This window comes from Bubalus kerabau, chromosome 14 (genome assembly GCF_029407905.1).
Source record: "Bubalus kerabau isolate K-KA32 ecotype Philippines breed swamp buffalo chromosome 14, PCC_UOA_SB_1v2, whole genome shotgun sequence".
NCBI lineage: Eukaryota > Metazoa > Chordata > Mammalia > Artiodactyla > Bovidae > Bubalus > Bubalus kerabau.
The window spans coordinates 35,998,431-36,014,697 of record NC_073637.1 but is presented as its reverse complement, the minus strand read 5'-3'; the positions used below and the strand labels follow the sequence as shown (position 1 = coordinate 36,014,697).

At 41.4% G+C, this 16,267-nt stretch overlaps 1 protein-coding gene across 21 annotated transcripts in view; it reads left to right on the top strand.

Moving 5' to 3' along the window:
* The window catches only part of NCOA2 (nuclear receptor coactivator 2), a 285,913-nt gene that overhangs the window by 222,857 nt on the left and 46,789 nt on the right, over positions 1–16,267 (top strand). For all 21 annotated transcript variants that reach the window (XM_055546219.1, XM_055546232.1, XM_055546227.1 and 18 more), the window contains 5 exons: positions 3,583–3,686; positions 8,036–8,213; positions 10,533–10,721; positions 13,032–13,133; positions 13,426–13,569. In XM_055546219.1, coding sequence (XP_055402194.1) covers positions 3,583–3,686; positions 8,036–8,213; positions 10,533–10,721; positions 13,032–13,133; positions 13,426–13,569 — 717 coding nt within the window. The remainder of the gene's footprint in view (positions 1–3,582; positions 3,687–8,035; positions 8,214–10,532; positions 10,722–13,031; positions 13,134–13,425; positions 13,570–16,267) is intronic.

Genomic DNA, 16,267 nt, shown 5'->3' with positions numbered 1-16,267 from the left:
TGGAATTTTCTTTGCCAGCACACTAACATAATTTGAGATTGACCTTGGGAAAATTTTTGTTGTTTTTATTCTGAGTCCAGGATTCCTAAAATTCCAGCTTAGACAAATTGTTGGCCATTATTCCTGAACACTGGTTTCAGAGGCCAGGCTGAGACTTCCCCAGAAACAGACGCCACACAGCCGTCGCTTTTGCCATGCACTCACGTATCCCACAGAATCCAACGCCACTACAGGGGATGTGAAGTATTTACAGCTCTGTCCAGCCTTTTTAAAAAAAAAAAAAAATCTCTTCTTTGAATTTATAGTTCCTCACTGTACAGCCCTAAGTTCTCGTTTGACTCAGTAGATGCCCCCTACCCCCTGCCCCCAGCAAGATGTATCCTCTCATCCCACAAGGATCCTTCGTTCCACCTGTACCACAAGCATGACCGGAACACACAGCAGGACACTGAGACACATGGACAGGGTTCTGGCCTCTTTCCTCATGCCAGCCCTGCATTCTCTGCGAGTGCCTGTTAGCTGCTGCTTTCTCCTTTCAAAAATTTATCAGTTGAATGTTAGAAAGAGGGAAAAAAATGACATGGTTGATCATTGCAGTCTTTCAGCATGATAATTATTTTTATCCAGGCTTTCCAGTAGAGCCCCCAAAAAATGTTTTGCCCCCTCTGAATCATCTCTTACATTAAATTTTAGGCCCTTAACCTAAATTATGATCTGTAGATTCCTAAAGATGAAAGAAAATGATAATCTCATGCTCTGTATTTTCTGATAAGCATCAAAAATTCAGCACCTGAACACATTGCTAGAACATTTGGGATACCCCAGTCTGAAAGTCTGTCACTGTTTAGGAACCTGCATGATTGAGTTTTTCCAAGTTTGAATTTTTTAATTCCACAAAATGTTGAATGGATTGAGGAAACTTTGGGGTCTTCAGCATGATAATCAGATCCTCAAAATGTAAATATCTCACAAAATATATTGATTGTCTCTGAAAGACTTGGGAAATAAGATACACAGAGGTAACATATAATTCAAGGATTATTGGCAATGTTTTAGCATAACAACTTGAAGTGGACTATGATGTATAAAAATGTTGAATCACTTTATTGCACACCAGAAACTGATTTAATATTGTATATCAACTGTTCTTCAGGTTTTTTTACCAAAGGACTTGGAAATGGATTATCAGAAACAGTGTCATTTTGTATTATTTTGCCCTAAAATGAGGCTGAGGATTACTCGGTCTGCACAGTTTAAACACTCCTGCACCCTGAATGCCACCACACTGAAGACAAAAAGTAAATAAAAGGGACTACAGAGACATTTATAATACCTATTACATGACTTTTGCGATTCAGTAGTCATAAAACTCAGGGATCCTTTAGGCCTAAACCTGCAGAGACCTCACAGGGCAGGGTTGTTAAATTAGAGGAAAAGTAGATGAAGCAGCAGCTGATGGTGCCGGTCCTGTCCCTGGACTGATGTGGGGAAGGGAGCAGAAACTGAAGAGAAATATACAGCTTCACAGAGTGAACGGCGGCTGGGGGTAGTATGCCCCAATATGTATTTATTTGGGAGTTATTTGGCAATGAAAAAATTTCCAGGAAAAATGGGGAGGGGGGAAGAGGAGTACCTGAGATCCCGCCTGCCCCAGGTGAGAATGACTCAAAAGCTGGGCTAAGACCAAGCCAGCAGCTAGGGCGAGGGACCTACAGTCGAGAGCTGGGGAGGGCAGCAAGGAAAGATGAAGGGAGGACTAGCACATCCTCACATGCTGAGTTATAAAGGCTATTAGACAAGCCACAGCTCTATTTATAGCCAGTCACAATTATTCAGATCTAAGCAGGTGAATCAGGAATGTCGCAGAGTCACTGAGAAAACAGATACTCCCTGCTTCTGACCTCTGCCTTTGGAACTCAGTCAGGAAGAGCTAATAAAGACAGATATGCTAGTAGTAAGTTATATTTCTAAGTTAGTTTACGGGTTGTTGTTGTTTTTCCTTGTTTTTAGCTGTGCTGCACAACACGTGGGATCTTAATTCCCCAGCCAGGGACTGAACCCATACCCCCTGAATGGGAGGCCCAGAGTCTTAAACACTGGAACGCTAGGGAAGGCCCTTACTTTCTGGTTTTTAAAGTGTGTTTTACATATCCCATTTACTCCTGTCACAGCACATGAAGCAAGAAGGCAGGAACTAAGGCCTCCAAAAGTTGAAGTGACATGCTCTGACTTGTACTAAGTGGCTGAGCTGAGACTTGAACTTCACAGGCCCTCTTCCCTTTCCCACTGATACATATGCATGTGGATGATTTCCATCAAGATCTGGAGGGCCTGCATAATTCCTAATTATTTTCTGTAGGCTCCCAGGTACAAATTAACCTTTATAGGTTTTCACAAATACTGTGTAAAATCTTCTGTTACAAAAAAAAAAAAAGAAGCAGAGTCTGCTAAGTTCATGAAAGCAAGTTGATTCTGAGTACTGAATTGATTTACAGTTTTCTCTGTGGTTCAGTCTCTCAGTCATGTCCAACTCTTTGTGACCCCATGGACTGCAGCACACCAGGCTTCCCTGTCCTTCATGTCCTTCACTGTCTCCCAGGGTCTGCTCAAAGTCATGTCTATTGAGTCAGTGATGCCATCCAACCATCTCTTCCTCACAGTTTTCTTAACTTGCATTTAATTACAGAGATAACATGCAGTGTAAACAAGGCTATAATTTATTCCAGGACAAATAATTGGCACATTGTGTTGTGTTGTTTTCTAACAAATTGTTGAGATGTATCCTTGTTACGCTTTAAACTTTTCTTGGTGTTCTCGAAATAACCCATTTGCACATACGTTGATGACTGTGCATCTGTTTCTTCCATAAGCCTTTTCCATGACGGAATGTCTTCCCAGGCCTGGAGGGAAGTTGCTTCGCCCATTTGAGTCCAGGAGCCCAGACCATGCATCTCTGAACTAGATGAAAGGGCTGCCATCGAAATTCTCCGAGTGCTTGATAGGGTGTCTTGCTCTCTGCCTCATGTCGTTAAGCACCTCCCTCCAGGGAGGGGCCAGTCTTTCTGGTTATTCTAAATGTGAAGGTGACAAGAGATAGGACAGTCCAAAAGCCACAGGAGTGTCCCGTGGAAGCAGCAACAGTGGTCAGGACTCGTTTTTATTCCTTCAGACACATCTCTGATTTCTCTCCGGAAGTCTGAACTACAGACTCCCAGTCAGGCATCCCTGCCTGGGGAGTCTGCAGAAAGCCCTAATTGTGCTGCAGTATATAATAGTTTTGCAGTCTTTTAAAAAAACAAAAAAAATGCTTGTTGGGGACTGGCACGAAACCTCTAAACTCATTTTATCGGCAGCCTGAAAGGGGCTCTGAGCCACAGGTCCTGGAGGTGAAAAGTTAATGTTCTGGCTCCCGCTTCCAGCAGTTTCTCCCATGCCATGGCAGCGGGGATGTTCTCTAACTCTTTTACAGTCTGATCTGATCCTGCTGAAGATTTTTTTTGAAGTCATAACAATAAAAATGTTCTTGTGTCCCTCTGTCCTTGAAATAGCACACCAGTTAATTCACACTCGTGTTTGTTGCAGAGAAAGCAGCAGCTGCCAACATCGATGAAGTGCAGAAGTCAGACGTATCGTCTACCGGGCAGGGGGTCATTGACAAGGACGCACTGGGGCCGATGATGCTGGAGGTATTTCACCCTGCTGTTGATCTTCCCAGTATTCCGTTTAGTCTTTCAGTGAATGCTGCTGTATTTAAAATGGGACCACCAAGAAGGTCCTACTATATAGCACAGGGAACTCTACTCAATGTTATGTGACAGCCTGGAAGGGAGGGGAGTTTGAGGGAGAGAACAGATACATGTATACTTATGGCTGAGTCCCTTGGCTGTCCACCTGAAACTATCACAGCACTGTTAATTAGCTAAACTCCAATCTCAAATAAAAAGTTTAAAAAAAAAAACAAAATTCATTTTTAAGTGAATATAATTTAAGGCTAATCCACATTTATTTTTCACTCTTAAGATGGAAGTATTGCTGACCTCTTGAGCTTACTAACATGTATCTAAAATTTACTCCTGTTTCCAGCTTACATACCTTTCAGATTGATAATGTAGAATTAAATTAACTAGATTAGAATATAAATTTGACCAACTTTAAGTGCTTAAAGTTCATTAAAAAATGAATGCTTGAGCATTCATTTCACAAGCACTCATGTTCACACGTCCTGTTAAATTCTGTGATATATTGTGTTTTGAAATGCTGTCAGAATTCTTAGATTTTCACCTGTGCAAGTACAAATAATTATGTATACAGGCTAAAATTTGAGGACCAAATGGAGGTTTACACTTTTTATTTATGCTACATGAATCTAGATTATTGATTTCACAAAGACAAAAATTGAAGTAATATTCAGAACTTTTAAGATAAGCATCACTGCAATGGGTGATCTTAACTGCCATTTCTTTTTGGGAGGACCAACTTTTTTTTAATTGGAGTATAATATGTAATTGTTTTACAATGTTGTATTAGTTTGTGCTGTACAACAGTGTGAATCAGCTGTGAGTGTACATATATCTCCTCCTTCTTGATTAACTGCCATTTCTTTATTAACTTTAGGAGTTTTCATGACCAGACTAGTATCTAGAATTTGTTAAGTCCCACTTTTCTTATTTTATTAACCCAGTACAGTATTAAGCATCAGATTCTTTGCTATACCTATTCCAAAATTAAAATTCAGGATGTAGGCTATGGTAAGATGAGGGGAAAAAAATTTCAGTGAATATATAACAAGAAGCAGAGGAGCCCTGAGACATAAATTATGTCAGTTCTCAGGATAATTTACTCTGCTGATGATATGATGAGATTGAAAATTATCAAATGGCCAGAAGGTCTGCAGCATTGCCATTGTAGAATTGCTTCACTGGCAGCCACTGCACATATAGAAGAAATTAGGATTTTTAAAGCAAAGATAACCAGTTGGCGCATAAGATGATTTTTATTTTTAGAAAGTCTAATTCTGTGAAAATCTACTGTATAATGGGGCTAGGGAGACACAGAAAAAAATGTAAAGATTGTCTGACCCAGTCTTTATTTTTAGAGATGACAAAATTCAGCCCTTGGGACTACCCTGCTGACCAAAAGACTTCAAAGGACCCTATGTTGGGCCCTGCTTATTTCTCTTTCATCACTGGCTTGAAAACACGTAATGACAATTTTTAGAGAAAAAGTGAAAACACGCTTAACCTGATTTTCCAGAGTTGACAAGGCACTGGAAGGCCAGAGAGTGCTGCTTCCTACTTGGTTCTTAGAAGCAGCTGAGAAAACCCTTAACTAGGTGGACTCTTAGAATTCGATGAAAGAACTGGAAACAAAATTCATTTGGAAATGTTGGGGAATTTTAAATATTACAGTTAGGAAAATCCGGTATACCTGTGTTTATTACTTACATTGGGGGTGACTTAAAGTAGAGTGGAAACTCTTGGGAAGATTTTCAAGGCTTCTAAAAAGAGATGCTGGCTGTAACCACAAGGCTATGACTCAAGCTCTTTGAGAGCAAGCTCATTAATTGCAGAAATCAGATTGCTAGATGTCAGCGGGTCTTATCTCATAAGATCAAATCCACATTTTCACTGTTGCAAAATAGTCTGCTGAGAATTCAGTGCATTGAGCAAAACACCTGTGTAGCAGGACTTCAGTGCTAAACATGTGAGAGATAATGCTTTGAATCTAGAGACTTAAGGTTTGAATTTGCATCTTTTCCCTGTTAACATGTAATAATTTAAACAGAGAAAACTTGCTGTCATTGAGCCGTTCTAGGCATAGATGCACACTCATGCTTACATCATAGCATAGTAGTTGCTAGGCAACAAAACTAAATGTCAGGTTTTTTTCATGAGAGCATATCATAGTAAGCTTTAAGAAAACAAATAGTTTTATAAGGTGAAAGAATTTCATCTTTCCACTATATCTTTACCATTGTATAAAGCAGTAGGAAGCCACGTGTACTTCCAAAAGTGACCCGTAGATAATATTATCATGACAATCCCTGTTGAAGGTACATTTAAAGCTGTGAGTTTAAAAGAACACTTAGTACATAACTAATCAACTGACTGACTTCCTGACCTCCCTCCCCACATACCCCATATACACATGCGCACACACTCACACAAGGTTTCCAACAGTTGATGCCAGCCTATCATGGAAAGCTATTTACACAGTCTTGCTTTGGCTTGCACGTTGTTTACACCAATGGGAACAGCACAGTGAACATTTAAGAAGAGCTTGAAACAAAATGGTGTTTGTATATGTGTGTATGTGTGTATACATATACATACATATATATATACATATATGTACACATATACATACATACACATATGTATATATTTTAAGAGCTTTTTATTGGTGCCTTGTGGTTGGTTCTAATTTGAGAGAGTGTGTAGTTTTGTCATGAAAATAGAATTAAAGGTGAAATATTTCAAAGAAAGCTCACAGAATAAGAGCCTGTTAAATAATAACTTAAGGAAAAAGCAAACTAGAGGAAAAAGTAAAACACTATGCCCCAGTCATGCACACTGTTATACTGGTGTTTCCATGAAACATCCATGTGAAAAACCAGTAAATACACAGCCTGAAGAAACTGGCATAAACTGGGTGGACCCCTTGGCCCTGATCCAGGGAATGCCTGGTCACTATCAAGCCTCATCCAGTCCTAATCGCTCCCTGATCCGTAAAACAGCTCTGGCAAATGAGGATCAAAAAGGGAAAGGAGGCAGAACTAAGAAAAACTCACTGAGCGCCCAGACTTTGCATTGTCCAAGCAGCCGTGACAAGATGGCACTCTAGGTCAACACTGGGGAGAACTCTGCCACCTGGGAATCAAAGCACAAGCTTTGGAGGCAGTCCACCCGGATTTGTATCCCAGCTCTGGTTGCAAGAGCTTGGGCAAATCACTTACCCTCTTTGAGTCTCAATTTTTCCTTCTTCTGTAAATTGACAAAGGGAAAACATTCCTTCCAGAATTGTAAATGTTAAAATGACACAGTGGGAAATTCCCTTGCAATCCAATGGTTAGGGATCCTGCGCGCTCACTGCTGAGGGCCCTGGGTTCCACCCCTGGTCAGGGAACTGAAATCCCACAAGCTGCACAGCACAGCCAAAAAAATAAATAAATAAAAATAAAATGACATGATGTGTTTAAGGCTCATTAAATGTGTCGATATAATGATAGCAAAGTGAACCACGCACCCATCACAGGAAAAATGCTCTTGCTCTCCGGGTGATTTAGGAACCTACATCTTAACAACTTGGAGAATAAAGAAATACAGCCAGGCACAGTTAGTTAACTTTCTTTCCCTCGGGGTTAGAAACCTAAACCCCAAGGCCCTGTGCAGTCTCAGCCTGAGGTCCTCAGGAAGATGGGTTTGTCACATCAGACACACACTTCCCAGAACCTTACCCCCCTGACACCAGACAATCAAGGATTGGCGTTGCTTAAAAAGATCTGAGATCATTTTCAGTTCTTTTCATTTAAGACTTGGCAGCTTGGCAAAATTTTCTGATTTTTTTTTTCCTTGGCATTTATCCTAAAACTGTGGGAAATTACCAGTGACTTCTCCCTCGCATTGTATTCCATAAGGAACTACACCAAGGAAAAGTAATAGCTCTGAACTGGATCAGTAGCATACGAGTTGTTCTCCGCCTTGCGGAGTACATCCATCTCATTCGGAAAATAACAAATAAATGCCTGCATACTCTTAACGTGGCAGTAATTATCTCCTGATAAAGTAACAGAATGAGTGTTTGTCATTTAGTTTATGACAAGAAACCCTGATGTAGGCTCTGTCCCATTTTATAAGATGGAATCATCTCACCAAGAAAAATGTGTTTGTTGTTTCTGAATGCGAGGAGAGGTGGGAGAGAGATCTCTTCTCCATGAGTGAATCATGTTTCCCTTAAAAGGACCGTTCCCTTCATAACAGTTGCATGTGACCTTCCGCTGCAGTCTTTCTAACACAGTTTGTGCCTCTTCCCGTAGGCCCTTGATGGGTTCTTCTTTGTAGTGAACCTGGAAGGCAACGTTGTGTTTGTTTCAGAGAATGTGACACAGTACCTAAGGTATAACCAGGAAGAGCTGATGAACAAAAGTGTCTATAGCATTCTGCACGTTGGGGACCACACTGAATTCGTCAAAAACCTGCTGCCAAAGTCCATAGGTAAATGAATGTCCTCCGGGTCTCTGCTCACCACCCCACGCCACCCCACCCCCACATACATCATCTTGGCCAGCGGGAGGTGAAACAGACTCTTTTATGTCAGTCAGGGATAACAGTAACTGGGGAGTGTTTTAAGAGATGCTTGTGTTAAATGTTTTAAGCTTAGAAGTCATGGAGAAAAGCCCATCTGTAGATATTGGTCTATGAATGATCGTTTTGACCCTATGTTTAAAGTAAGTGAAAGGACTTCAGATGGAAAGCAGTCATATGGCAACTATTTTCATGGGGTTTGTTTGGTGATTTTTTTTTTTTCAAGACAGTGCCCAATTGCCTCCCACCCTATCCAGTGCCAGCCGACTCTGTTTGTCCTTTTTCTCCATGACCACTTAAGAAGTAGAAGGTCACGAGAAGCTTGAGATTGAGTTTATTTTGAGTCCCAGCTTGTGAAGAGTATGATGTGGGTGTATACGACGTTCTAAAAATAAAATGTGAAGGAACAAGTGGTGTGTCGCGGTTCGGATGCTCTCAGCCTGGGAGCCCGAAATGGGCTCTTTGGCTTCACAGACTCTTCAGAGGCTCTGCAGGTGACATGGCCATGTACTGCCTCCTTCCCCACCCACTGCTGCCCCTTCCTGCCCTCCTCATCTAGACCTGGAGATGCTGTCCAAAAGTGTCCGTGATTATAAAGGGCCATGTTTTAAAGTGGGTGATTCACTGCATGGGCCCACCTCAGTGGCTGCTTGGGGAGCATAACTGTTCCCACTCACTAAATGCTCTTTTTTAATATTCTCACATAAGCTGATGATGCTAAGAACATCTTCATGGCTAAAAAGAAGTGCATGTTTTAGTAGAGAATAAAGTCAAGTCCTGAGTTAGCAAATGTTTTTGTTCCTTTTCTTAAAACTGTTTATACTCGCTGGTCTCATTGTCACCCCAGTAAATAGGAAGAGGCCTTTCACGTCCATTATGGCTGGCTCTTCTTTTAATAGGGTAACCCTTTGTTTAAAGTGGCTGCAACAGTAATACAAAATGTGAGATCCTTCTATTATATCCTCTGGTAAATGAACAAGAAAATGGGATTTCTTGTTTCAAATAACTAGTATTTTCAAATCTCTTCAGTAATTTTATGACGTCCTCAAAGGACCTGTACTTGTTAATTCAATATTATTATTTATTCACTTGTCTAAATAGCTCTCTGCCTTACATTATATTGTATTTTTTATACTTTCAAATTACTTATTAACCTGAGTTAATAAAAGGTCTTTTTTCCTTTGATTACTCTATGTAGTCTCCTTTATGTAAATAAGCTTTTAAGAATATTGATGGTAAAATAAACTTTTCAGATGTCTATATAAAGCTAGCTGTGGTTCCTTCAGTAAAACAGTTTCTTGCAGTTAACTTGATATTTCCTTTTTCTCTCTAGGATTTGTTTCCTTCTTTCCGCCTCTGCAGCCCAGTGTCTGTGGGGTTAGCATTGTGGGACCTAATTGGTCTTTCAAATGTTTTCTAGCTAGTGACTTTTGAGAGTGCTTTGCCTGTCTTATGACTGGCCCATTTTAATTTCTCTTTTTGGTTTCTCTAATGCATCTCAAAAAAAATGTCTTTCTTCTCTTACATCACCTTTTTCTTGAATTAATATATAAGTTTAATATATTGGTATTAAATAATTGGTATTAAATTGGTATTGATAAGAAAATAGAAGACATAGTATAGTAGTATTTCACTGAAAGGGAATAAATGACATTAGCAGTGTATTCTCAAGATATTTCAGTCTTAATGAAGAAACATACATGAAGAAAAAAAATACAGCCCAATTACAGATTATACACTTCAAATTTTGGTGAAGTTTTAGGAAAGAGGGGTCAGTAAGAAGCAACAGGACCTCAAGCCTTGGGGCAGGAGTACATGGGGGTAGGAGACATGGAGAAGTCCTGGCCTTTTAGACGAGGTAGCAGGTGCAGAGATGTGCATGTGGGACCGGGGATGGACAGTGACGGGGGCAGGTCTTGTGCTCAGCAACATGAAAGATCCAGCTGGATGGGTAAGAGGGGGCTGGTGAGAAATCAGGGCCTGAGCTCGGAGGGAATGGGTCCGGGTGAAGAGTAACCAGTGTGATAGACATTTGAGATTCCCACCAAGTTTCCCAAGAATTCACCCAGTCATTCTTCCCCCTATAGATTTCGAAGTTACTTAGAAAAGTGTAAACACCACATGAAAGGAAAACCACTGTGTGTTTCCTATGCCATTTTGATAACTTGGCAGAAGCCAGTCTGACACTAGTCTCTTTACCCTGTTGGGTTGCTTTTGCCTTTTGCTCAGTGAACGGGGGAGCTTGGTCCGGCGAACCTCCCAGGCGGAACAGCCATACTTTCAACTGTCGGATGCTGGTAAAACCTTTACCTGAGTCAGAAGAGGAAGGTCATGATAACCAGGAAGCACATCAGAAATACGAAACTATGCAGTGCTTTGCTGTCTCTCAACCAAAGTCCATCAAAGAAGAAGGAGAAGGTAGGGGCCACTTCTCCTATGTTAGTGTCATGTATTCCTGTGCTACTTCTTTCACACTTAATAATCTGAAACTAGAGGCCACACAAAGGAAAATATAGAGGCAGTTCCTTTGTTCTTTTCAGCTACTCAGCAATTGTTGTGCTCAGCTTAATCATCAAGTCTTGAAGCTGCACCATCCAATAGGGTTTCCTGTGGCGCAGGCGGTGCCGCGCGTGCGGCGCCCAGCACAGCCACCGCTACCACAGGCCGCTGTTGAGGATCTGAAACGTCGGCAATGCACCTGGGGACCAACTTGTCTATTTTGTTAAGTCTTCATTTAAATACCCCTGTGTGGCTAGTAGCTACCCTGCCAGAGCAGTTCCACTAGTATTGAACCTCTCAGGGATCCTAGGCGTCTCTGAACATCTGCAGCAAGGTTCAGGCCACACCTTGGAAAACACCCACGGTACAAAGAACATCTTTGGTACACTTCCAAGGGATTAATGAATTTTGTGTGGTTTGTCTCTGGATGCTGCATCCAGAATAAGAGAGGATGGAGATGGGAATGGGAGTGGGAGACGAGTTCCAAACCGTAAGCTCTTAGGCGCTTCCTTTTAAAGAGATACTGATATAGTGTCCACCCCTATGCCTTCTGAGGAGGTTGCGCTACACCTCTGAGACTGTCACTGTCTATGATATGGGACAATGCTGAATATGGCCTCCTGTGTGTGTAGCAGAAGGGAAAGAGCTGAGGCCCATCAGTCAGTAGAAACTTTGCGGGCTTTATAATCAGACAGGCCAGCTCCTACATCAACTGCATATCAGCGCTGACTGTGGGCAAGCTTCTCAACCTCTCTGAACACCCACGTATTCTCTTAACCAGTGAAATCAACAATTCCCGTATCACAGTGTAATAAGGATTAAATGAGCATGCCTGTACCATGATTGGCATAGATATTTAATCCTCTTTTCAAAAAATATGTAAGTAATTTTTAATTTAAATTTTATTGGAAAGGAAGTAATTGAGCTGTCACAGATGATACATAGTTTTCAAAATTAAATTTTTACGTAGAGATGGAATGTCAAGCTGTTTTATTCTCCTGTATGCAACAGAGTAAGTGCTGCTAATTCATCTGTAATAATCTAAAGCCATATTCTATAGCTGAGCTAATTTATGGTTTTGTGCTGTATATGTCAACATGTTTGTCTGTTTAAAATCTGATTCTGAATGTTTACATAGTATAGCATAAGAGTAGGGTTTCTGAGCCATGGTGCACTCATGTTCAAATCCTCGCTTCCCCAAAATTTTATGTGATGTTGGGTAAGTTACTGAAACTTCATGCTTTGGCTTCTCCTCTGTTAAGTGGAAATAATGCCAGTGCCTGCCTCATAGAGTTGTTAAGAGGATTAAATGAATCAGTAGCCTATAAAGCAGCTAGAAAGATGTCTATCTCATAGTAAGTGCTCAAAAATTTAGCTTTTATTATGTTGAAGATGAGGATTACATTTATGTTTGTGATACTATTATTGGATATGTTTAAAGACATTCTTTCCCAAATTTAAAATCATACATCAGTGACATAAGATATGAAGAGACTTTTTTTTAATCAACCTTTTATCCAGCACTTTTGAAATTGAAAGGGCTTGCAGTGTGCTCTGCATGTTACAAGATAAAACACATCCTCCCTGATCTCCAGAAGTGAACACAGACACATAAAACAGTTGAAGTAGGGTAAGGAATAAATGCTTAGCATCAGTTGTGTGAGATCCTAGCCATGGCCAAGAAACTAAACTTGAGACACACTGCATTTTCTAGGATTTGTTCTCTGAATCTGAGTCTAGACTCTGTTTATATACTTTGTTTTAAATTGCATATTGCCATTGTTAGGAGCATCAACATAGTTCAGGAGAATGTATATCTAGTTTTCCTATATCTTAATGAACCTAAAACTCAAAGAGAAAACCCTTGACAGTTTCAGTTGTCATCATTTGTAGGCTTTATTAAGAATTCAGCTGGTTGTTAATATCAGCCAGTTAATAAGAAAGGGTTCCATTCATTTCCACCATTGGGGAGATGCTTTCGGATGGTCACCTGTAGTATGGCAGATGCGCATTCATCATGTGTCGTGTGGCTTCAGCAGTTTATCCTCAGCTCCCCATATCTCAGCCTCCCCCAGCTGCTTCGCACTCCAGGTGAGGACCAGAGGTACATAGTGTCTCGTTGCTCTCTCCCTTACTGACCTACAAGGTTGTGCTGTCATAAGTGCATTTGATTTTGTTTGAAACACTACAAAAGGCTCCTATGATAACCATCAATGTATGTGATTGAAGATTTGCAGTCCTGCTTGATTTGTGTGGCTAGAAGAGTTCCCATGAAGGAGAGACCAGCTCTTCCCTCATCAGAAAGTTTCACTACTCGCCAAGATCTCCAAGGTAAATTTTCTCAGCAGAGAAGGGCAAAGAAATCATTCTAGAATACTTAGGTGTTTGTCAACACAAAGAATGGGTCTAGAAGCTGATGAAGAAGCTGAGCATAGCAGCTGCTGCTGGGGCAGAAGCTGGAGGTGGGGTGGTGGGGGGACGCTTCTTCTCACCTTCCACCCTCCTGGTCCATGCACTTACGCTACCTATTCCTAAAGAAATCAATTTTTATCTTTTTAAGATTTAACTATTTCTCTAAAGAATAGATCAGCGTGTAGGTCAAATGCTCACTGTTGTTTACTAGGCAAGATCACGTCCCTGGACACTAGCACCATGCGGGCAGCCATGAAGCCAGGCTGGGAGGACCTGGTGAGGAGGTGCATCCAGAAGTTCCACGCACAGCACGAGGGGGAGTCTGTGTCTTACGCAAAGAGGCATCATCACGAAGGTAACAATCTCTCAGTGATACTCTTCTTGAAGTTCATCTTGCTGATGAGCACTCTCTGCAACAGTGATTCCTGAACCCACCCTGGGGGCTTAGATCTGGTGACTCTTGGCCAGGACTGCCGCCATCTGAAGGGAAATTGAATAGGAGGAACTGTAGGGTTAAGAGCGTGAGGAAGGAAGTCAAATTGAAGATGATAACCTCTCACAAAGGCAAATGAAAGGGAATGAGATCATTTTCTTCAATGCTCTGGCTTTTAGACATGTAAGACGGTGCTCTCGGGTCCCCTCTAATAGCCAAAAAGAAAAAACCACCTGAATCATAAGGATACTGTGAAAATAAGAATGAAAGGAAATTTGCAAGAACAGGTGAATTCCTGGTAGAGGTCACAGTGGGATCCTGAGGCCCTCCGCCGCCACCACCTTCCAGATGAAGTCTAGAAAGAGACGTCGCTTCTAGAAAGAGATGAAGTCACTTGTCTGGGGTCATACAGTTGGTTAATAGGACACCTGGAGCTCAGCCCACAATGTCAGTCGTCTTTCAGTAATAACAGCAGCCCTCTCTGAGCACCTGGCCTCTGCCCTGGCATTGGCCCCCTTCCTGTGGGCCGCTTGATCCCCACGGTCCACCCAGGGACGTGGGTGTTTGCCTCCCACGCTGTCGATGGGGAACTGATGCAGGTGACACGGACCCAGGAGCCTTTGATTAGAAAGTGTGAGCCCTGGAGGGACCTGAGGGTCGTCCTGGCCATCGCTCCACCTCACTACTCCCACTGCTGTTCTGCAGCATCACTTTTTCTCAGGTGCATTCTGGTCTTTTGCTAAATTGGCGAGAACAAAGAAAAAAAATCCTTTCTTTAGTGCTTATTAAGGACTCCATTGTGGAAGGAGATACTTTTCACTTCCAGTCTTCTGACCCTTCTCTCATGGGCCCCACGTGTCCTGGTTGGGGCACTTGGTTACCAGCATGGATTCCATCAGAGCCACGCTGCCTTTGAGGTATGGGGCCCTGTGCTTTGTAACTGGGTTTGGCAAATTGTCTCCAGATTTGCAGAAAATTTTACAACTCAGTATTGAAAATGCAATTTTAGTTTGTCATCTTCCATTTAAGGTGCATCCATGGCTGTTGTTGCTATTCACTTGCTAAGTCATGTCCGACTCTTTGAGATCTCACGAACAACAGTACACTAGCCTTCCCTGTCCTACACTATCTCCTTGAGCTTGCTCAAACTCTTGTCTGTTGAGTCAGTGATGCCATCCAGCCATCTCATCCTCTGTCACTCCTTTCTCCTCCTGCCCTCAATCTTTCCCAGCATCAGGGTCTTTTCTAATGAGTCAGCTCTATGCATCAGGTGGCCAAAAAGTTTTGGAGCTTCAGCTTCAGCATCAGTCCTTCCAGTGAATATTCAGGACTGATTTCCTTTAGGATTGACTGGTTGAATCTCCTTGCAGTCCGAGGGACTCTCAAGAGTCTTCTCCAGCACCACAGTTTGAAACTTTGGCATTTTTCAATAGTGTTTGTATGTTAAAAAGTTTATGCTTTTAAGATTGCTTATGAAAAAATACAAGTCATGGTAAATAACCTTTATTTTTTTTTTCATCCTGTTTATCCTTTTTATCTTCTTCATCCACATTTCTTAGAAATAAGTACTAAATCCAACCATTTGTGTCTTCCAGTATTTTTCTTTAAGTGCAAAAGAAAAAGAGGAAATAAAGATGCCACATTTGACAGAAATAAATAACTTACCTGCCATTTCACTAGATCTGGCTTAAAATAAAAAAAACAGTAACAAAGAATAAGAAATCCCCCAGCAACCGTGTTCAGGGTCCTTGGGCTCTGAGTAGCAATGCCCCATGTTTAATCCTGTGGCTTCCTGACTCCTTACACAAGGGTTTACACATATGTACTAGGCACAGCGCTAGGTTTAAACAGAGGGGACCCACTGAAAGGAAACTCTACCATGTATAAAATGCATTTCATCCAAGTGTATGAAATAAGTCGGATTGCAGGTAATCATTAGTATTGAATAAAAATCTACCAGAAGACTTTGTTTACATGGAGGAGCTTCCTGAATGCGTTCAGGGGCTTGCTGACACAAATCTGCTCAGTGGAAGTTCTTGATGTAGACAAATGGTAATGGAAAATCTCAAAGGATCACTGCCAAGGTCGGATAAAATTCTGAAATTATAAGCCACTGGAAATACGAGTCCTATTATAAAAATGGTATTCCTGCTGCCGTTGGCTGGCACACTGAGTATGGAAAGCCAGATGCACATATGTACAGTCATTTGTTTCCAGTACTGCCGCCTCAGAGGAATCATGCAACAGTTGGTAGTAGAAAGCGATGCCTAAATCCTGTGTGTCCCTACCTGGAACTGCGGAGGCGCTTTACCAGGGAAATTGCTCAAAGTGAAATTTTACCAAAAAGTCTGAATCTTCATTGTATGTCAGTACCTGCTCGTGTGTGTGTGTGTGTCTTTTGGTAATTTTGTGGAATGATGAATGTACTTGGTCACTTTGGGACTGACTGTTCCACCCACAAAATTTGTGCTGAGGATTATGTGGTAAAAAATGGCAGTCGTCTTAAAATGGTTTAGGAGGTAAGGTAACTAAACCATGTGGCTGAATCAAATGTTCTTTTTTTTTAATATGCAGTATTTGACAGCTTTAAAATGCAGTTGTTTTAAAGATAAATCTGAAA